The sequence below is a fragment of the Talpa occidentalis genome, unplaced genomic scaffold (assembly GCF_014898055.3).
Source record: "Talpa occidentalis isolate TD23 unplaced genomic scaffold, MPIMG_talOcc4v2.1 talOcc4.5, whole genome shotgun sequence".
NCBI lineage: Eukaryota > Metazoa > Chordata > Mammalia > Eulipotyphla > Talpidae > Talpa > Talpa occidentalis.
In genome coordinates, this window is record NW_023604861.1 from 76,552,382 (window position 1) to 76,575,988 (window position 23,607).

Below are 23,607 nucleotides of genomic sequence, written 5' to 3' on the forward strand. Positions count from 1 at the left end.
CACCAGTTTCCCCCTCTCCTCCTGAATGTCTCAGATCTATGGTCTGCTGTCAAGGATTGGTTTTACAGTTTGCCTTTGTCTGATTCTTTCTTTGGTTTCTCTGGATTCCACATGTAAGTGAAACCATTCAGTATTTATCTTTCTTCTTCTGACTCACTTCATTTTAGAATAAACCCTTCCAGTTCCTTCTATGTTGCAGCAAATGGCAAGAGTATTTTTTTTTTATCACTGCGTAGTATTTCCTTTATATAGATACCACACCTTCTTGATGTACTCATCTGTTCTGGGGCATTAGGTTGTCTCCATATCTTGGCTATTGTAAATAGTGCTGCTATAAACATAGGGGTGCAGGTTTCCTTCCGAATTAGTATTTTTGTCACATTGGATAGATACCTAGAAGTGAATTTTTCATTGGCTGTTTGTATTGCTGCTTAAAATATTTAATATAGACCTACCCTCTTATTTGTAGTTATTGGTTACTGGATTTGAATTACTATGATCATTTCCTTTATATAACAAAAGGGCACAGTATTCAACTTTGGCTTCCCAGAGAGAGCAACACACAAGATGAAAATAAGTGACTTTTTGTTTCTGGCTCCTGGTTACGTTCTTGCCGAGATCTTAGGTTGGCTTTAGTAACCAGTAGCAGATTGTATTGAAGGATATGGAGCGTGAGTTATTGAGTTGCTGCTGATGAGCATATTTGTTTATAGAATATTGTTGGTGCCAGGATTTCTGACTTGTTCTTTGGAAGGGCATGTTTACTTACCCTCTCGTAAATTTTTGCCTTTGGACATGTAAGGACAGCTAATTATTTTTTACATACCACTGTAGTGAAGTAAATTGTATGTAAAAAGTTTTTTTTTGAGGGATGGTGTTGGAAGTTTCTAAAACAGAATCCATTAACTTCTGATTTTCACAAGTGCCTGATTTCTCATAAAGCATGAGAATCATGGTCTGAACTGAAATGTGGAGGATGAAGCAAGGTAATTAGAAAAGTGAGGTTGCATGACAGGGAGAAGTACAGAGGCCTACAGTAAGAGATGTCGTATGTTAAGAGATTCCAATGTTCCATGTTCTGGGAGCACTGTGTGTGTGTGTATGTGTATGTGTGTGTGTGTAAAAACTGTCGGCTTATTAAGGGCCTTGTAAATCATGACTTTGAGTTAGGATTAGAATCAGCCACATTTAATAGTGAAACCATAGTAACTAAATCTAGGGAAAGCTAGTATAGCAGCTTGGTAGTCATCAGCCATGAGGGCTTTTTTATATTGCTACTTTGCCAGTCTTGCATATCTCCTGTGGTTCCAGATGGCTATCTAAATCAACTCCATCATCTTGTCTCTATTCCCAACAACAGGAAGGAGGAAGAAGGGCATACCTCCTGCCCTTTCAGAGACTTATTAGAAATCTTTCAACACATTTCCAGTTAATTACATTGACAAAACAATAGCTGCAAGAGCAACTGGGGAATAGTCTTTTTTGGGACGGATGGTGGTGTACCTAAATGAAAATCAGAGTTCCGAAGGGGAAGGAAAAAGATGACATTGTGGTAGCAAGCTAATTGTCACTGCCATGCCATGTCAGTTCTTTTTTAATGAATGATGTAAAAAGGGGGAAAACATGTTTAAATTCTGTTTTCTGAAACATTACCACCTGTGAGGTGTGACGTAAAGGTTGGAGGAAGGTAAGGGTACCAAAGAGACCACTGTAGTAACACAAGTGAGAGAGTGGGATATTGTTGCTTATGGTAGCGGAGACAGTTTCCTGAGACTAACAGACTTGGTCATTGACTAGAGGTGAGTAGGCCTCTGGTTTAGCAACTGTGTGTATCTTTGTGGCATTAAAGATAGGAGTGATTGCATGGGATTGGAGCAGATTGCAGAGCAGAGAGGTCTATTTAGAATGGGCTTCAAAAGAAATTGGCAGAAAGAGAATAACAGAATGTGGTATTTCAGAAATGTATTTCAAGATTTTGGGAGTGGTCAATTGTATGAAATGCAACTAAGAGCACAAGAAAGAGAAGTATTGATGATATTGACAGGATTTAGCAGTTAGGAGGATGTTGATGACCTGGTTAAGAGTAATTCATTGAATGATAGAGAAAACCAGATTGTAATGGGTGATGCTTGAAAAAAGGAAGTGAGAAAGTAGAGGTGAAACTAACAAATTTTTAAAGTTTTGCTGCTAATAGGTGGGGAAAAAAAGGAATTGGGTATAGCAAGGGATGAGTGTGTGTTGCTATTTTCTTGTTTTGTTGGCACATATTTGAATGTGTCATGTTAATGGAAAGGAATAGAGAGAAAGGGGGAGGCTGATAATGAGACTGGATGATTGATGAAGTAGGGTTCTTGAAAGGGGCACTGGTAGAGCAATTGCCTTGAGGTGGGGGATAGCTCTTTCTGTAATCAAAAGAAAGGAGAACAAACAGATGGAGATGCAGGGAAGTGGGAGGAAGTTGAGGACATTCTCATATATGACGACTTTTATTTGCTCTATGAAAGGGGTGTTTAATTGAAGGTGTGTTGGTGAGCTTGGTGGATCATGTGATAACATACATAATTTGTCAGCTTTTCCTTAATGAAAAAAGTACCTCTGGTTTAGATACGACTTTTCTGTCATTGAATCTGTAAGAGCTTTCATATGATCCAGGTTTGTAAAATGAGTCAATATATGAAAGTGCCTAGCACAAAACTTGGCACACAGACACTATGTAACAAGGACTTAGTGAATAAGCCTGTGTTCTTGGAACACTTCCTGTACATATGGCACGTCATAAACCCGTTTTACTGTTTACACACTTTATTTTCTTTCAGGCGAACTTGCTTGTGTTGGGGGAAGAAAAAGAAACAAATTTCAGATTTCAATAATCATACCCTTGTGAACCATAACAGGGCAGGTACTGTTAACTTGTTTTGGGTATTTGGCACTGTTTCCAGAAATAGCACAAATATGCTACCAAGAACTGGGTTAAACTCTTGCTAATGAGAACAGTGTGTCCATGGCTGTGTGATGAATTCAGCTTTTCTTCTAACTGGAAACTAAGTTGTGAACAGACTTGGCAAGAATGCAGATCATGGTAGACAGATTTTAAAAGATATTTTAAAAAATCTCATAGTTTCTGCAGAAAATCTAGGTTGACATCCCAGTGGGCAGAATATTGTTTAAATCATGTTCTTTAGTAGATTGCTAGCTACTTTCTTTTGTCATTCCCAGAGGAAATTGGGTCTTTAACCAACTCTTTTCTTCTAGTGAGAAGAGAAAATGTATGGAGTGGTCTAGCTTCCCCTGCACATTTTGCAGAAAGCTCATGGGTCTTGACTCACCTCATCTGTAACTATAAACTTGCCCTACTGTATATTTAGTTACAGTGGTTTTTCTCAAACACTGAATTCTATTCATGCCTGGGAGAAAGAGAAACAGGGTGATTAGGATCGAAAGCACAAAGATTGAGCTAGTGACTGACTAAAGTGATTCAGTCAGAGTACCACAGAGGCTGTGACTGGCAGTGCATGGTATTCTCTGGTGTCTCTGAACATCACCCGCCCTTGCTTGAGTGATATCTTTGTGCATTTTCCTGGGAGAAATGCGAAGGGGAAAGTGGAAGGCAGATCTAAAAATGTCTTTGTGACTAGGTATGTCTGGTGTGGCTTCTGTTGCCAAATAACTTTCTAACACAGATATCACGTTGACTTGTGAAACTAAACTGAGCTCTGGGGATTGCTTGGGGGACCTCTGGTGGAGGTCAGCACAGCATCACCAACAAAGAGAACTTTTTTGGGCATATAGGGTGATTTATGTGATGGAAAGCTGTGTTGGCTACCAGATTTAACCTATAATAAGCTTTGCAAAGAAAGTTCCTTGGCTTCCTGAAATTGAACCATTGGTACCTCTATCTTACTTTGCATATGTGTATGTGTGGGTGGATATAAGTCATGAAACACAAATGAAAGACCTCCAGTGGTGGCTTCTAACAGCACCACTAATCTGATAACTCTGGACATTTTCCCTCTCTTCACACTTCGTTTCTTCCTACCTGTAACTCTTCTTCCCTCTCTGTCCATAGTTCTCTCAGAGCGCTTTTATTGTTAATAGTCAAATAGTCAACACACATTAGCTACATGTTGATTTACATTAATATTGAATAGAAACTTGAGTTCCTCATTTACTTTAGCTATATTTAAAGTGCTCAATCAGTAGCCACATGTGGCCAGTAAAAATTATAGGATATTTCTATAACTGCAGAAAATTTCATTGGACAGTACTGTGTCTAGAGAGTGACAGTGGAAAAAGTGCCATCCTGTTGATCTTTTCACTATATACTTAAATATGAAGAAATCTTTTTTACATTGTTTACAGTTTTGTAAAGTTTTTTTCCTTGAAACAATGGTTAGCCCATCCGGGAGGTACTAGTCAGAACATAGGCCTTGAATAATGTCTAAAACCCAAGTCCTGCCATTCTGCTTTGTTTTCACATGTATCTGAAGAGCAGCATTTTCTTAGATTGATACTTTTGGAACTGGTTACACCTGTAACCTCCTTTTCATCTTTTAATTCAAAGTTAAGGGTGTATTGTTGTGTTTATTAAATTCAAAAGTTTTATTCTATTCCAGTTTTAGTGTCTGCAAATGAAATAAATAAGGTTTATACAGCTTAATTTGCCATATAATTTCTCAACTTGTACCTGTATTCCCTTTCTTCATAGCAACCCCACATCCTCCCAGAAATGTCACATACACACAAATAGGCTTTATTAATTTTTTTTAAAAATCTGCATTAATTTGGAAAATCCTTAAATATATGTTTTAAATTTCTTAAAATGTTTATTGCATCGTGAGGACATTATGCTAAGTGAAATAAGTAATCACAAGAAGACCTTGTAGGATTCCACTTGTATGAGATACCTAGTATGGTCAAACTCACAAAGTAGAAGGGATATGCCAGGGGTGTGGGTGGAGGAGTGAAATGGGAACTTGTTTTGTAATGGGTATAGTTCCAGTTTTGCAAGATAGAGACTGGTTGTACAACTTTGAATATACTTAAAACTATTGAACTGAACTGTGCATTCAAATATGTTTAAGATGGCAAATATCATGTTATGCATATTTACTATAAGTAAAAACAAAGTGATATAAACCTGGTTCTTACAACTTACTGGTTTCTTTGAGTGTCGTGGCTATTTTTGGCCCTTCGCAATTTCTTCTTTATTTTATTAAAAATTCATTTTTTCTCAGGCCTCCCTGGTGGCCTAGGGGTTGGGTCTCAGCACTGTCACCGCTATAGCTTGAGTTTGATCCCCAGCCAGGGAGCAACCCACATGGCGCAGCAGACCTCTCATGTCTTGCCTGCTGCTCCCCTCAGCAGTGTATTTCAGTAGATCTGCTTGTTCTGCACCCCACCTCTGACCTACACCCCAGTTCTTTTTTTTTAACGATTTATTCATTTATGTGTACAAAAACTGGGGTGTAGGCCAGAGGTGCAGGGGGTGAGAGGATTCACCAGAGACAGAGTGGGAAGCAGAACAGGCAAATCTACTGAAATACACTGCTGAGGGGAGCAGTAGGTGGGCAAGGCAGGAGAGGTCTGCTGTGCCATGTGGGTAGCTCCCTGCCCGGCGGGGGATCGAACTCGTGCTGCAGTGGCTGCCAGTAGTTTGATGGTGCTGTGTCTTTAACCCCTGCACCACCAGGGAGGCCCTACATCCCAGTTCTTACACACACACACACACACACACACACACACACACACACAATTTTTCTCATACCATCTACCCCTTTGACCCTTTTCCCAAGCCCCTTCCCTCTTAATATCAGAAACTTCGCTTTGGTTATATCAATGTTAGTTTGTAATTATTTTGCTCTGTCGGCATTTGCATTGACCCCTCATTTTGTCCAATGTGTGGAACTGTCTACTATTTGTCTTTATCTTTCTGACCTGCTTTGCTGCACATAATTCCATCAAATTCCTTCCATTTTGATATAAATGCAATATTCATTATGTGGCTATACCACATCTTTAATCCTCCATCATAGACTCTTAGGTTGTTTCAGAATCCTAGCTATTGTAAATAATGCTGCAATAAACATGTGGGGCATAAAACTTTTGGAATTGATGGATTCATATTCTTCAGATAGAGACCCAAAAATGAGATTACTGCATCATATGGTGTATCATTTTCAGGGTTTTTTGTTTTTTTTAAGGTAGGTCCAGATCGCTTTCCACAATGGCTGCACGAGTTTACATTTCCATCAGCAGTGCATCAGGGTTCCTCTTTCTCCATTCCTCTCCAGCACTTGTTAATGAAGTCTTTTTTAATGCATGCCAGTCTCACAGTTGTGAGATTGTATCTCATTGTGGTTTTGAAAACTACCCCCTTACTAAAAGTGATGATGAACATTTTCCACATCTCGGGTGGTCCTCTGTATATCCCCTTTGGTAGATATATATCCTCTCATGTGTAAATGCCCAATCAGACAGGGTTGGCCTGGAGCAGGGTCACAAATCTTTGGTACCTTCTGGCAGAGAAAGGGGCAGAAGGGGCCAGGCAAGCCTGGGACAAAAAGCAAAATCAAAGTACAAATCAAGATAACAGCTGCTATTGTCAGTCTCCCTGCCTCTCTCACCCACATCCCTTCCAATTGTCTTTCCATATTTCTGCTCCATATGTTTCCTTCCATGTCCCCCAAGTCCCTGGTACAAATCCGAAGCTGAGAAGCAAGCACACCCTCCTTCGCATATCTCTCTGCGCCATGTGTCTCTAGCCTCTGTCACCCCTTCAGGTTTTCTATAGCTGCCCCTGGCCATTCAGCCCTGCCCTTCTTTAGGTGGGAAGGGAACCTGGAACTTCCCCTTTTAATGGCGATTCCTCTGTTACAGTAGCATCCCAGTACAGTAACCCTCTGGAGGGCCATGTTGCTCACAGGCTTGGCCCCTACTCCAGTCTTTTTCTATCACCAGTCCTTTTTTCAAACATGCATGACTACACTGAGAGTTTCTTACTAGGAAGATTGTCAGTGCTACCACATTAAGGAATAACTGGAATGAGTGTTAACTGGAGAGCGTTGGAGAAGAGTGCTTCATGTTTCTCAGTACTAACACCAAGGAAGAAAATGTCGGCATCTGTGCTTGGCAGTTCATGTAGTGTATTGCAGAATAGGAGATACAAGAATCCGACTAGTTTTCCGTGGAAGAGCTGTTAACAACAAGAATTGTGTGGTGAGGGATCTGCACACGACTCTTATGTATGTCTGTCTGATCAAGTACAAAGGGAATTTTGTCTCTGCAGCCTAATCCCTATAGTGTGACCCCATCAGCTCCTTTCCCAAATAGAGTTCATCCATCACACACACTTATAAGTAGACAGTATATCGTAATCTTTTTTAAATGCCTTCCTTTTTGCTATGAGATGTTTAGACTTGCTTGTCCCTCTGCTTTGAACAAAACAATGTGGGCTTCTACTGTGTCAGTGTTCTCCTCCTTTGCGGGAGAAGGCTCTGTGCTCATGGAAGATGATGAGGGGGATACAGGGAAGAGACTGAGTAGGCTCTTCTCAAGCCCTAGCTCCCGCCCTCTCCCTCCCTACCAGGACATTTGTTGGAACAATGAGACACTTTATTTTCCAAATGTAATCTTTTGTACAATGGTGCCCAGCAGTTAAATTCTTAAGGAAGGAATTCTGTCCCTTTTTCTACCTAGAAGTATGACAAAAACCCTACGGCCACCTTCCTCTGAAAGCAAATTTATAACTGAATGGAGAATGGTAAGGAGCATTTTAGTTTTGGTTTTTGCCTTCTTCAGAAGGGATAATGTGTGGTCATATATATGCTTTTCCAGAAGTGAAGTAGGTCCACAGTGCTCCACTAATACATACAGACTTGATGAATTTTATGTATCCTATTTGTTGGCGCGAATTGGGAATTTGTAATTATTGAAGGTAATGTAAGAAAGTAGGTATTCTCATCAGCCAATCAAATATTTGTAGCTGTAACTTAACCCTGTCTTGTACTCCATTGTAGTATAAATGAATCACTGAATTACTTCCGTGTACAAGGGAAATTGCCTATATGTACTTGATTTTGAACCAAAGGGGCCCATACATTAAAGGAATTGCAGTTGAAACTTTCCACAGAGAAACCATAACTCTTTAAGGAAGCTTGGAAATAATCCTAGGATTGATTTAACTTCTCACAAAGCTTTTTAAATTACTTACATCCTTTTTTTTTTAATTTTAGATTCAGCCCTATGAAAAGATAAAGGCCAGGGGCCTACCTGATAATATATCTTCTGTATTGAACAAGCTGGTAGTGGTGAAACTCAATGGTGGTTTGGGAACCAGCATGGGCTGCAAAGGTCCCAAAAGTCTGATTGGTGTGAGGAATGAGAATACCTTTTTGGATCTGACTGTTCAGCAAATTGAAGTGAGTAACATTTAGTTTTTCTCAACACTTGTTTATAGGTTATTAAAAATGTTACCTTATAAAATAACAGATGTGGATTTGAACCAATCATCAGTCTTTAGTTTATTAGTACATAAAATATAAAAAAGTTTGCTGTTCCTAAGGGTAAATCCTTGGGTTATGTTAAAGTTTCTGATCTTTAAATGACATTTGTAGTTGCTAATATCTCTGGATATATTTGGATTCTTCTTTGTCCCAACTACTCCGCCTTCCTTTCTTTTTAGTGGCAGCCTTCATCACAGTTGGGATGATCTAGTCTTATTAACCCCTTTTGAGAGGCTGGTGAGAATTAAATATACCTGGTTGTATGTGTGGATACGAAGAACTGTTCTTGACTTTTCCCTTATGATGAAATCAATAATGAAAGATCATAAACTCTTCAGGAGCAGTGGCCCTGTCTTTTTCTTTTCTTTCTTTTTGTATTTACAAGTTAATTTTTTTTAAAAGATTTATTTATGTATACAAGAACTGGGGTACAGGCCAGACGTGCAGGAACATGAGAGGACTCACCAGAGACAAAGTGGGGAACAGAACAGGCAGACTGACTGAAACACACTGCTGAGGGGAGTAGCGGGCGAGACAGGAGCGGTCTGCTTGCCATGTGGGTTGCTCCGAGGCCGGTGGGGATCGAACCGGCACTGCAGAGGCTGCGGACAGCATCACAGCACTGCGCTCAACCACCTGCACCACCAGGGAGGCCCCTACAAGTTAATTTTGAAAAAATGACAATAGATTATTTTAGTCTTTCCCAAAGAATATAAACAGAATAATCACTAAGAAAACTATAGGGCAAATTTGGCCCTTTTTCATCCTTTATCTCTGGTGTCTAATACAGTACTGACAGTCACAACAATAACACTTAACTTTATCCAGCAGTCCTGTACACCAAGTATTACTCTGAGCTTTTTACATGAGTTGACTCATTTGTTTCTGGCAACAACTCTGTAAGATAAGTACTTTTATCTTCTCCATTATATATAGCTGAGAAACCAAAGTATAAAGAGGTTGAGTTACTTACCCAAGGTCCCTTAGCTAGTTGGTACAGCATCATACTTTGAACACAGTCCATTCTGTCTTCTGTGACCTTGTTTTGTTCCCAGTCTGTGTTGCGTCATAGCTCTTCCTATTGATTGTTTAAGATTTTACTTGGGTTCTGATTACAGTTTTTGACATTAATCCTGAGAATAGAGAGCCTTGTCTTTATGACATTTCTATTTTCATCTCCACATTCCTCTGGACACAGAGTAAATGCTTAGGCAGCACTTGCCACCCAGAAAGGACCCACTAAGGGTTACTATGACTGGGCACATAACTTCCAAGTCAGGCTGTGGGATGGGGGCAGGAGCTTCTCAGCTCTGCCACTGGACCTCAGATTAGCCATCTGTAAAATGCAGATAATAACAATTTCTCTCTTGTAGAGTTGTGATTTAATGAGCAAGTGCATGGTGAATTGCTTAGAAGAATGTCTGTTTATGCTAATTTATTTATTTCAAATCTATATTTCAAATCTGTATTTTTTGCTTTATGTAGATGAAGTTTTGGACATTTTATGATTAACTATTAAGAGTTAGTCTTATACTTTTAAGTAAAAGATATGCAAGTCTTGGTAATCTGATTGTCAATTTCCTCCCTAGCATTTGAACAAAACCTATAATACAGATGTTCCTCTTGTTCTAATGAACTCTTTCAATACGGATGAAGATACAAAGAAAATACTACAAAAGTACAATCATTGTCGTGTGAAAATCTACACTTTTAATCAAAGCAGGTACAAGGAGTAAAAAAACTTTGATCATGTTACTCCTGAAGGAAAGAACAAATTTGTTTTGTTAAACAGAGCAGCATGTGCCAAAATCTAATGTTTGTGTTTAAAGGCTGAACATTTGTTAATACATATGTGATTGTTATAATCATTCTGTGATTCTGTAACTTCTAGTTCTTAAAAAGAAAATCTGCTTGGAATTCTGTTACGTATACAGAATAATTGAGGATAGCTGAGGTTCCGGCTTTCTAAGGGCATATTTGGAATCCAGATGGGTCTTTGAAGTCCTCCTGTAGGCTATAACATTAATAACCTTCTTTTCTATGGGAAGTTATCTCAACATTCTTAGTAGAGTTGGAGGAAAATCAACAAATTCTACTGAAAAATCATTTACTTTAGGGAAGAGGAGTGTAAGTAGAATTCAGATGATGAATGGTGATGAAGCTCAGGCGACTTGGGAGAAAAGGCTTCCATGTCAGAATAGACACGACCTATATGAGCTCGTATAGAGGGCTAGTTCTGAAGTTGTACCACTAGTTATATTTTTCTTTTAAACCTATTTTTCCATGGGCACTTTCTTATGCTGTAGGTGCTCTGCCTCTGTTTTCTGGTTGGTCTTTAGCCTGTTCTGTGCTAGCTCTTCTGTGCTCCTACACATGTTCTCATGAGTGATAGGCAGCAAATGTCCCTGAGCATTAGCCTGCTGCTAGTTTCTTGGGAAAGAAAGAGCACCACCGTCTGTAGGGATGCACACCTTTTCCTAAATAGGTTTTTAAGGGAAAAAAACCAAACCCCAAACCAAATAAATCTGAGAAAATTTACTTAATATATTCCTCTTCTTGCAGAGCCATAAAACATACTAACATCTTAAAATATGAGGTGTTTTCCCATATACATGACCATGGAAAACTCTCATTTGCAGTAAATACCACTATCTAGAAAACAGATTTTTGGCAATATAGATGAGAGATTTTCTTAAATGGATTTACATATGACTAAGTAACTTACTATTGAAAGACTGAAAAGGAGAAAAATTTAATTTAAATATATTGTTTTACTTGAAGGTCTGAGATACTCTCCAGAGTTGATGTTGAAAATAACTGGGGTTTTTTGTTGTTTTTTTTAAGGTACCCAAGGATTAATAAAGAATCTTTACTGCCAGTAGCAAAGGATGTATCTTACTCAGGGGAGAATACAGAAGCTTGGTACCCCCCAGGTCATGGTGATATTTATGCCAGTTTCTACAATTCTGGTTTGCTTGACACATTTATAGGAGAAGGCAAAGAGTATATTTTTGTGTCTAACATCGATAATCTGGGTGCCACCGTGGATCTTTATATTCTTAATCATCTAATGAACCCACCCAATGGAAAACGCTGTGAATTTGTCATGGAAGTCACAAATAAAACACGTGCAGATGTAAAGGTAAATAAATACTGAGAAGGAAGCAGTTTGGAGATAAACATCTATACAGTCATTCATGTTATATAGTTCAGACACTTGTATTGAAAAGTTTCTATGTTAAGAGACACATCTATCCACTTGATGACATCATATAAGATGGAGTGGGATAGTGTTCTATAGAGTACCCTAGTTTCCATTGGATATAAGTGTGTACATAAATTCAGATTTACTAGTATTAAAAATCTTTATTTTTTAAAATAATCCATATGGGTAATTTTAACTGAATACACTTCCACATGTAGTTATGAACTAAATCTGAAGCATGTGAAAACATTGTGAGGTTTGGTCAAACCTTAATATTCTTCTAGTTTGTTACTTAAATGTTTTTATTTCACTGCCCAACTAATGGAATTTTCTGTATTTTTTAATCACTGTAATATCTCTGCAGTGCAAAAAAAGTGTCAGTTGTTTGGTGCAAAGCAAAAATTTATTTTTTTTAATCTTGCATGTTTTATGGTGATGACATTTGGTACACAAGATTTTACAACCTACCCATGGAAAGTAAGAGCAATAGGGTGTATAATACTAAAGTGGTTAGTTCCTGGGCTGGGTTCTCTGCAAATGTCCCCTTCACATGAATGATTGCTCCCCCGCCCTCCACTGCCATGGCCTTGTGCCTATAAGAACATCTTCAGGCTGAGGCTACTCAGGAGCCACTTCTTGTCCACTGTGCCTTTGTCTTCTGTCCACTGTGCCTGTTCTCCCTTTGTCCTACTGCCAGTCAGAGGGGGTCTAAGAGGGAAGACTAGTGGTGAAAGTATGCTGTTTCTCACTCCCACTGCTTTTGTATTATGGACAAGAGGGTAGATAGGCAGCAGAAAGCCATAGACAACCTGAATTATTCTTTTCTTTGGTTCTACCTTCAAACATTCATTGCCAATGCTTATTTCTGGAGGATTTCATCTTTAGTTTTCTTTTCTTTTAACTTTCACAGACTACAAACAATGTGGTATGGTTGTGATTGGGAGAAGTTGGGGGCACACATTCACTTTTACATACTTTTCTAGGGTGGGACACTCACTCAGTATGAAGGCAAACTGAGATTGGTGGAAATTGCTCAAGTGCCAAAAGCACATGTGGATGAGTTCAAGTCTGTATCAAAATTCAAAATATTCAACACAAACAATCTATGGATCTCTCTTGCAGCAGTTAAAAGACTGCAGGAGCAGAATGCTATCGACATGGAAATCATTGTTAATCCAAAGGTAAGCCAAAGTTTTGGCCCATTTGACTCCCTTGTTCCTAAGATCATAGGAGGCTACACACAGACCCACTGCCCACTCCAGCCAGTCTACTCTGTTGGTTTCTCCTTTTTGCCTATTCAGATTCTCCAGGTTTTAGCCCTGTTTGTCAGAAGACTCTTTAGTATGCCAACCACGGTGCCCTTACTTGACCCTGGGCTGTGGCAGAGGCAAGAGGACTGAATAGAAAAGTAAAAGAATATCTCAGTCTTAGTTATAGGCACTTTGCATGAATTTTCAGAATCTTTGGTTTTTTTATTGTAAAATAGAAATATTACTGAGCAAAAGAGTTATGATACTGAATAAAGTTCAAGCGCCTGGCATATGACAGGTGCTTGATAAATGTTAGATTTCAAAATTGTTTCCTTCAATAGATCTGAAACCACTCCCCAAACATTAACCAGCCCATATGGAATTAAGTTGTATGTACCTAAAACCTGTTTCTCTCTCCCCCCTCATCCCTTTCCTGTAGACTTTGGATGGAGGCCTGAATGTCATTCAGTTAGAAACTGCTGTTGGAGCCGCCATTAAAAGTTTTGAGAACTCTCTAGGTATTAATGTTCCTAGGAGCCGTTTTCTGCCTGTCAAAACCACATCAGATCTTTTACTTGTGATGTCAAACCTCTACAGCCTTAATGCAGGATCTCTGACAATGAGTGAAAAACGGGAATTTCCTACAGTGCCCTTAGTTAAATTAGGAAGTTCTTTTACAAAGGTATGTAATTATAAAGCTGTGATATCTACATGAATTTGTATTTCTTAAGTGTGTAATTATAAAGAAATGATAGACATGTGAATTGGAGGCTAATTACAGCTCCACTACTAACCTTTGATGTCTTTTAAAAGGGAATTGACCATGGAAGAAAAAGATGTGGCTCACTTTTGAAACCTGACTGTATAGGGAACAATGTTTACATCTGGGGATGTTTTATGTATTTTCTAAGACCAGCACTGCTTTCATCAGTGGAAGAATTTTCTGGTCTAGCAAGTATTTATTGAGCCCCTTCCATGATCTGGGCTGTGTTTTAGATGCTATATTTTTAACAGTAAATTAAGCAGACTAAAATTCTTACCTTCAAGGATATCTTAGTGGGAAAAGACAGTAATATAAATAAATGAAATGTACAGTGTGCCAAGTGATATAAAATGGAAAATAAAACAAAAATAGGGAATGTGTAAGTGGGGTGGTAGAGGTGGTAGTGTAATTCTACATGGGGTGGCCAGTGAACGGCCTTACTGAGAAATTGAGTTCACCAGTTGGGCAGAAAGTGTTCCAGACAGAAGGCATGGCTAGTAAAACCCAACCCTAACATAGTAAGTGGAGTCCAAGTAACTTAGTCAAAATTCAGTGAAATGAATTTTGGGAGCCATTGTGGCTGGCTTGTAAGGTCCTACTAGCCATCCACGTCTACTTCTGGTCGTGGTTTAGCGCCATCTGGTGGGGATGTGTGTACTGCCTTACATATTAATGGGGGATGATTCTGGGTCCTACGACTGGGCTGAGACTTGTAAGACAGCATCAGGCATTTTAGGAATCTCCCTGTTCTGCGGTGCCTCTCTCATTAACCTGGTAGGCAAGGAAAATACTGGCATAGAAGTACCCATTGGCTTCATACAACCTGAGGTGGAATGGGCAATTGTTTTTCTACCCAGCGTCACTCTCCTTTCACTTCCTTCTCATTCTTCATAGCCTCTTCCACACCCTACAAGAGTTAAGAACTTTATCTGCCCCAATGTGAGGTGGCTGAGTAGGCCAATGGCTAGTTGCTCCGAGGAAGAACATTTTGGGGACATTAAAAAGCAGTGTGGCTGGAGCAGGTGAGGGGGTAGGGATAATTGATCAGAAAGCAGGTGAGGGGGCAGAGATAATTGATTATGCAGAACATTGTGAGTATTGGGAGTGGGGTTTTTTCCTGATAAGGAAGCTACCATTGGAGAGCTGTGAACAGAGATGAAAGTTATACCTATAGGATTTGCTGTTGGAAAAGACAGGAGGGAAAGTTAAGGAGAAAGGAGTAAGGCTATCTCAAAGTTTTAGGCCTGTGCACCAGAAAGCCTGGAATTGCCATTTATTATATTAAGATGAGGGAATGCTTGAATAGAGTAGGTTGGGAATTAAGTTTTGCAGGTACTCTACTTATTATTGTAGAAGTTGACTCTAGAGTCTGGAGCACAGAACAAAGATTCAGGTGAGATTGGTAATTTGAAAATTGTTAGTTTATACCTGGCTTGCAAACCCTTAAAGACCACCTGAGGAGTGAGTGGCACTCACTGGAAATCCAGAATGGAGCCCCTGAGGTACTCCAGTGTCTAGGGAGAAAAGGATGAGTTAGAAGATGTGGCAAAGATGACAGAGGAGTTGCAGGTGAGAAATTGGGTAGGAAACTATGAATGTGTCTGTCCTGAAAGGCAAAATGAAGAAAATGTTTCAAGAAAGAGGGAGTGATTATTTGTGTCAGGTGCTCTTGCCAGTTCAAGTAAGATGAATGAGAATTCACCATTAGGTTTGTCAATATAGAGATTTTGGAGCCTCACTGGAATGGATTCACGAGAGAATAGAAATTAGAGATGTTGATATAGACAATTTATATAAGTCTTGAGGTTTCTTTGCTTTTCAAAGATGGATTTATAGCATGTTTATATGTTGATGGGAATCAATGCAATCATGAGGGAAAAGGAGAATTCACTGCACAATTCTCTTGAACAAGCCATCAGAACAGTTGCCCTTAAATTGTAGTAGTAGGGACAGAATAATGAGCTAGGAGACAAGTGGTGGAAACCATTGGAAGTTTTCTTAGTCTGTTATTCTCAGCAAAATAGTAAATGCCATATGGGAAAATTCCTAGAGCCTGAAATTAAATAATTTGTGCTGTTATCTTTCCAAAATATAATTTTCTTATTAAATCTCCTTATCCTACAAAGTCCAGCTCTGGTCTAGCTTGCTTTAAACCATAATGATCTTTCTTTTTCCAACTAACTCCAGATTATTTGAACTACACATCTGTCTCTTAGCATGTTGGTTGGTTATTTTTTCACTTTTAATTCATTTATTTTTGTCTGAAGTGCTTAGCAATATTGTAATCACTTGATTTTAGGGTCAGTGTTAATATCTCCTGGTCTCTCTGTATAGGATCTACCTATATGGTGCTAAATAGCTTTGTTTCATAAAGGCTCTGAGCTTGGCTATAAAATGTTTTTACAGTTCCATTATCTTGTGGGCCTCCCTGGTGGCACAGGGGTTAAATCTCAGCGCTGTCAAGCTAGTGCCAGCCACTGCAGCATGAGTTCGATCCCTCGCCAGGGAGCTGACCCACATGGTGCAGCAGACTTCTTCTGTCTCAGCCTCTGTTCCCCTCAGCAGTATATTTCAGTAGATCTGCCTGTCTGCTCCCTAATCTGTCTCTGATTAATGCTCTCACCGCCCCCATACCTCTAGCCTAGATCCCAGTTCTTGCATGCATAAAAAAACTAAACCTTTCTAAAAAATTATCTTATTAATCTTTTTTCCCCAAAGATTTATTAATCCACTTTTGAAACAATTTACATGTTTCTTTTTTCTTTTCAGGTTCAGGATTATCTAAGGAGATTTGAAAGTATACCAGATATGCTTGAATTGGATCACCTCACAGTTTCAGGAGATGTCACATTTGGCAAAAATGTTTCTTTAAAGGTATGCTATGATGAAAATTACAGTTATTACCACTTCACAAAACAGGTTTCATTTTAGTCCTTAATCTATGTTTATTTAAGTAATAGTTTTTAGTCTTTACCAGTTGTTTATACACATTTTTTAACAAGTAATTTACCATACTATTTAGGTTTAATACTGTCTTCCAGAGATATACAACACAGTTAAAATCAATTATAATTGTTGTATATAGGAATGTTGTGGAATATAGCATTCAAATGGAAAGAAAACACTAGTAATTGAACTACTACAATTTTATTGAAATATGACAGTTGTTAAAATAGCATTGGCTCTCACTCAAGATGACTATTTGGATCTGAATGGAGAAAAAGACAACTTATTTATACTGGATGTAATCTATTTGTGTTAAAGTAATCTGTTATCAGTATAAAGATTATTTTTTCACATTACTGTAGTACTTGGGTACTCTGAGTATTAGTCCAGCCTAGCATAACAAAGAGGAAGGGCTATGGATATAAGTATTAAAGCATTAGAACCAAAGATCCAACAGTTTCTTTCTAATCAAGTATTTTTTTAAAAATCCATACCTAGATGTCATATGCCTCCTGTTAAAACTACTTAAATGAAGAGCTTGGAAAAAAAAAAATATATATATATATAAAACTTTATTGCCAATATGGCCTCATCTAAATAGTCTTACTTAAGACATGCAAAATATATCAGTAAACTGTTCTCTGTCTATATATATATATATATATATATATATATATATATATATATATATAAACACCCAAACAGATATATATAAATATAAACCAAGCACCATTTGGTTTCTTTGAGAAGGCTGGATAATGATGGTGACCTTGCAAGTAGTTCCTTGAAAGGACCAACCGTGCTGTGGCATTGGGTCCACTTCCTATTCTCGGTACCACCTCTGTCTGCTAAGGAAGCAAGGAATCTAGAACTGCTGCCAGGACTGTTACAGAAAGACCTATTGTTAACAGAAAGACGATTTTCTTTAAGATATTCTTTATTTTTCACTTTTTTTTAAACATTTTATTTTTTTTTAAAGATTTATTTATTTATGCATACAAGAACTGGGGTACAGGCCAGAAGTGTGGAGGGTGAGAGGATTCACCAGAGACAGAGTGGGGAACAGAACAGGCAGACTGACTGAAATACACTGCTGAGGGAAGCAGCGGGCGAGTGAGCAGAGGTCTGCTACTCCATGTGGATCACCTCCCTGGTCGGGGATCCAACTCGTGCTGCAGTAGCCACGGATAGCTTCATAGTGGTGTGTCTTAACCCCTTGCACCACCAGGGAGGCCCCTGTTTTTCACTTTTAATATTATTTATAATTACTTTGCTATAAATGGAATGCTACATAAACTCGATAAATATAATAAAATAAATTGTATCTCAGCTGCAGTTTCAAGTATACGCTTACCTTTTTTTCCCCACCCCCACTTAGGGAACAGTTATCATCATCGCAAACCATGGTGATAGAATTGACATCCCACCTGGAGCAGTATTAGAGAACAAGATTGTATCTGGGAATCTTCGTATATTGGACCACTGAAATGAAAAATACTGTGTGCACTTTATACTAATTTGGGGCTAGTTTCTTACAATGAAATGTTCTAAAATAGGCAGGTACTTTACTATGTTACTGTACCCTGCAGTGTTAATTTTTAAAATTTTCTGCAGTATGCTTTTAGTTTAAGAAAAGCACAGATGGAAGCAATATTTTTCTTCTTTGAAGAGGATCCTAAAAGTTCATCTTAAAGTGCAATATCGTTGAATCTTAAAACTGGGGCAACTCTGCTGGAAGATCTAACAGAGGCCTCGATGATGGTCACTTTGAATTGCTCATGTTTTCAAAAATAAAGCTGTGAAGCAGTACGTGTACACTTATACCTTTCAATGCTAACTTTATGAAATGGTGAAATGAAATGGTTTACTTTTGCTAAAATTACTATATCAGTTGGAAGATTTGCTCTTGAAATATTTACTCATTGCCCAATTACCTAATAAATCCAGTTTTTGCATTTCTAAGAATCTTAACCATATCATTATTTTTATAGGAATTAAACTTGAAGCTATTCAGTACCTTTCATCTAATTCTAAAGCTGGGATGCCTGCCATGTTTTCCACAGACTCTCCATTTATTGAAACAAAGTGGTGTTTCTTTTCTAAGCTGAAGGGGATGGCATAGGCTGAGGTAGGGGGCATTTCTTTCACATCCTTTTTCTCTAGTATAGTGGGCGGGTTTATATCTTTATAAAAAGTTCTCTTTCTTTCACGTTTCATTTCTTGAGACTTGCTGTTGTCTCTGAAAAATATTATGGACAACCTTCTAAGTCAGGTCTGCTGGTAGTTCAACTGGTGCCTTTTCATTAAGAATCACATTTTCCACTTCTTCCATACTTGCATAGGTAGGCTGCTTGCTTAAAGTTTACTGCATACTATTAAAAAAAAGTTGTCTTTTAAAGTCTGGTAATTTTTTACAGCTTTATTTTAGACAGTTTAAGAACCAATGACATACCTCTGTAATGATAAAGGAAAGAAAACACCCAGGCTTTCCTTTTAGGAAACCAAAGAGCACAAAATAAGACTGTTTCATAGTACATTATCACCACAGGGTTAGGCACTCTGACAGGGTTAGGCAGATTCCTGGTGTGAAGTGAGGCACAGGCACTTTCATTTGTAGAGTGCTGCTTATTCTAATCTTGAAGGTAGGTATTATAAAAGTCTTTAAGTAACTACTTATCATCTTGTGTTTCTGGCCCAACATAGCAACTTATATTTTAGAAGTACTGTTTCTCCCTGGTCTTTGTTCATATACACACCCAAAGTAACTTAAAAACAAGAACACAAGGGGCCCACACTTCATGTTATCTAAATGTTAAAATGAGAACTCATGAACAGGCAGAATACATGATTAAGTATTCTTACCTTTGCTAGAAATAAAAAGCCCCCCCTGCCAAAATTCACCAACGCTTCATAGATACTTTTATAAAAATAGTCATTGACCTATATAGCCTTTCACATAACACTTCTGAAAATTATTTTTATTCGAAGGTGCATAAATAAATGCCAAAATCTTTGTGATGAGCCTTTCAAGTATTTAGACTGTTCTGAAGGCTTTCCCCAGTTAACATATGATGGTAGTAGAAAGATTGACTACAAGACACACAAAGCCTCAAATTCGACATTGTTCACTAAAACAAAAACTGAATTTCTAAATCCAAGCAATCAAAAGATGTTTATTTTTTATAGAAAGATCTGTAAAAAAATAATTTTTCAAACAGCTTTACTTTCATAGAGAAAACTTTCTACAGAGGTTGACTAAGATTTTAATATTTTAAATTGTACCATCATTAAATAAGGTGGGACACCATATGAATTTCATTGCACTGGAAGAAATGCAAAGCATTTTTTAATATAAAGTATACAGAGCATTCTAGTCAACTACAGCTGTGTTACAGCTATGTGTTCTTTTGGATTTGGTCCAAAGAAACCTGAGTCTGTTTCCAGAGAGAATGAAAAATGTTAGACACCTGATCAGTTACTCCTCACTGAAGGAAGCACAGAAATGGCATTCCTTGTAGATCCCACTGAATCCCAGTTTCCCAACACTGATACTTTCCTTTTCCCCTTACCCCACCCCACTTTGGGTTCCAGGTTCAGTTCTTGAATCACAGGCATCCATATTTTCTTCACAAACATACACATCCCATGGTCAGATGAAGTACCCAATTTTCCTGTATGTCATATCACCTCTTCTGTTCCCAGATCTCAGCCATATTTAGGTCCAAATCTTTAAGGCCTTTTAAGGCTTGAAGATTTCCAGTGTAAAAAGCTACATCTGCTGTGACCAACCTAAACATTGAAGAGAAAATTAGTTTTAAATCTCACACTTAAAAAAATTACTTTGAAGTAACAGATTACAATACTGTATATGTTTTAGGGGTACAGGTTCACACCTCTTCAAATGTATGTTTAACCTGCCATGCCTACCACCAGAGCACCAGTATTCCTCTACATGGTCCTAAGGGCTCCTTCCCTTCTCCTCCCGTCTGGTAGCTTTAGTTCTACAATCAGTAAAGCTCCCACTTTCTATTCAGATGATTAAAGTAGCAATGCTTACAGAATCAGAGCCCTACCATCATTGCTAAATTATTATTTGTAATTCAGATTTCTTAGGGACCAAATGTGAAGATTCCCCTTAGCAGGATTCCTGTTACCACATAGTTAGACCATTTAATGTTCTATTGCAACAAGCATTTTGAAAAGGAATAAACCAACACAGTTTGGAGATAGTCTTGTAATTGTGCCCAATATAACTGCTTAAAACAGCATCAAACAGAAAAATAGTTTAAGATATTTGTTAATTGTCATTAAAGTATACATACATGTGACAAGTGTAATTAAGGGAAAGACAAGGTTTCTGTATGTCATCCCAAGGAGTTAAATGAAGGCTGGGAATTCAAGTTTAAGTAATACTGGAAATGAAGTTTGATTATGATAATTATATTAACACTTGATGAAAAAGGAAAGAATTATACTTTTGAGTAGAGAGACGTCACATACACCTGAAAGAATACTCCCAGAAAGAATGCTAAGATAAACAGAAATATCAACACCCCATTCATAAAAAATAGGAGCTGTCAGGTTTAGAAACTGGCAAATTAGATGTATATTTTGATGGATGTGGCCCAGAGAGAAACAAATAGGAGACTGATTTATTTAGTAGTTTTTAATAGAGAAGAAGTACTCTGACTTCAGTTTTTTAATGAATATATAAATTCTAGGTTGCTGGACTACATGGGGGTAAACGTGTTGTAAGCAACCTTAATATTCAGTCTAATTTATAAATGTTCTAATTTGTAAATACCTTTGGACTTAGGTACTTGAAGTTTCACCTGTTTTCACATGACAGTTTAGTAAGGACCGTATTTTTCATCTGCAACTCATTCAGGGTGTCTTTTGAAAAGTTTAATTTACACTATACTTTCTGTGAAAAATGTGGTCAGTAAGTATACTGAACTGACAGCAACAGTTCAAAGCAAATCCTTTCTAAGGCAAGCTCCCCACATTAAAAATTAAACAAAATTAACATAAATCTCCATTTAAAAATATCAAGTTATATTTAATAGACACACTGTTTACAGTTCAATAGAAAGTGTATGTTTACATGAAAATTGAAAAAAAATTGACAAAAGAACACAAAAGAAAAGCATATATAACCATGAGAGCATGTACAATTAAGATAAAAACAACCAAGAGAAAAACAGGGAAAGAACACAAACAGGGAAAGATGAGAAAATCTGAATGACCAATAAACATGAAACGATGACAAACATCAGGAAATGCAAATCAAAACAAGATATTGTCTCCCGGCATGAGCAACAATGAAAACTTTAACAGCAAATGTTGGCAAAATGTGGGGAAATGGTGGAAGTATAAACTTGGAACAGCCACTTTGGAGAACATTCTGACAATAACTAGTAAAGTGGGAATGTACTTGTGATCTGATCACGCCCTAAACAAGTATAGGGATGTTCACTACAGCGTGTTTGTATTGGGGGGAAAAGTAATATAACCTTGAAATCTGTCACTAGGGGAAATGTATACATTAACATGGTTTTTCATGTGAGAGAATACACCACAGCAGTCAAAGAAAGGGCAACATCTGTGTCAACAGAGAAATCAATTCAGTGGAAAAAAGCTACAAAGTACCATGTAAGTAAACAAATTTATAAAATAGAACCACACATTTTCCTTAGATATAAAGATAATAAATAAGAGTTGAAGGATGTAGACTAAACTTACTAAAAATATTGTCTAAAGATTAGGGAAAAGTGAATGGAACTGGAGTTGGGGTGAAAGGGGTACTTCAGCTTCATTCAAAATGCCATGTTTTTCATATTTTTCAAGTAAAACTGAAAAATGTTTATGATCAATTCTCAGTAGCAGGAATTCAAGTATTTTATTCTTTTTATGTCTGTTTTAAATAACTTAAAATACAGAAAATTCATTGGAAAAGTACAGGGCTAAGAGGAAAAGGGACAAACTGCTTAGTGGGTACAGGATTTCTTGGAGTAGTGAAAATCTGTTGAACTATCAATAGGTAGAGGTGGTGGATGCACAACTGTGAGTATGCAAGGGCCACTAAATTGTTGATTTTTAAAACCACTTTATGGACAGAATCAACATGGCGGGGGGGGAAAACGCTGCGAGTAAGACCTCCCATAAAAAAAAAAAAAGTGAATAGGGAGGAAAAGCGGCAGGTCCCTGTGAGAACTGGGACATGGGAGAGAAACGGGAGACTGGCAAATTGCCCAAAGAAGAAAGTTGCCATAAAAGAGACTAGAAGGGAGGAAAGCTCAGAACCCTGCTACCTACCCTCCCCCTCCCACAAAGTCGGCACTCTGACCAACAGAAAGGAGGAAAACAACAACAACAACAGCAAAACTAAAACAACCAATAAGAACAAACTACGCATCAAACAGGACTGTGAGTGGAAAGGAACAATTTCAGGCACCCCGCACCCTGTGAGCTGGAACTGTGGAGAACAGTGCAGGAATTGCTGAGGAGGTGAGCAAATTGCTCCAGGCGCCATTAGAGAACAAAGACTCCCAGAGACCCACAAATAGCCCAAGGCCAGCCGGTAAGCTTGTGGGAAAAAGCAGCTCGCTTGAAAATCATACACGGATGGCAGCTGCGCAGGTCCCCGCGTCTGCGACCTAGGCTTGCAGGGAGAAGCATGGGAGCTCTCATTGAGGTGAATGTCCCTCACTAAGTAATCAGAAACCAGGCGCCCGGACTTGGGAGCGGGGTGCAAAAGGTGCCATTTCTGCGGACACTGAACTGGGCTACAGCCCAAGTCCTGGATCTGAGGGCTTTGGAACTGAGACCCGGGGCACAAAATTAGGGGCGTGGGATCCCAACGACAGTGGGGCACAAGGCAGACACAGCAACCCCCATGCCATTGAGGCTCTCTACGCCACTCCCACTCTGTTCCACCCACCC

General features: G+C 38.4%; 2 protein-coding genes across 8 annotated transcripts in view; one reads left to right on the plus strand and one right to left on the minus strand.

The window, feature by feature from the left end:
* The window catches only part of UGP2 (UDP-glucose pyrophosphorylase 2), a 46,470-nt gene extending 27,999 nt beyond the window's left edge, over nucleotides 1–18,471 (plus strand). For all 6 annotated transcript variants that reach the window (XM_037527481.2, XM_037527484.2, XM_037527483.2 and 3 more), the window contains exons 4-10: nucleotides 8,232–8,417; nucleotides 10,091–10,224; nucleotides 11,346–11,643; nucleotides 12,690–12,887; nucleotides 13,396–13,638; nucleotides 16,489–16,593; nucleotides 18,044–18,471. In XM_037527481.2, coding sequence (XP_037383378.1) covers nucleotides 8,232–8,417; nucleotides 10,091–10,224; nucleotides 11,346–11,643; nucleotides 12,690–12,887; nucleotides 13,396–13,638; nucleotides 16,489–16,593; nucleotides 18,044–18,151 — 1,272 coding nt within the window. In that variant the 3' untranslated portion in view covers nucleotides 18,152–18,471. The remainder of the gene's footprint in view (nucleotides 1–8,231; nucleotides 8,418–10,090; nucleotides 10,225–11,345; nucleotides 11,644–12,689; nucleotides 12,888–13,395; nucleotides 13,639–16,488; nucleotides 16,594–18,043) is intronic.
* A 1,347-nt stretch (nucleotides 18,472–19,818) lies between these two features.
* Nucleotides 19,819–23,607, minus strand: part of VPS54 (VPS54 subunit of GARP complex) — a 78,924-nt gene continuing 75,135 nt past the window's right edge. For both annotated transcript variants that reach the window (XM_037527480.1, XM_037527479.2), the window contains exon 23: nucleotides 19,819–20,454. In XM_037527480.1, coding sequence (XP_037383377.1) covers nucleotides 20,349–20,454 — 106 coding nt within the window. In that variant the 3' untranslated portion in view covers nucleotides 19,819–20,348. The remainder of the gene's footprint in view (nucleotides 20,455–23,607) is intronic.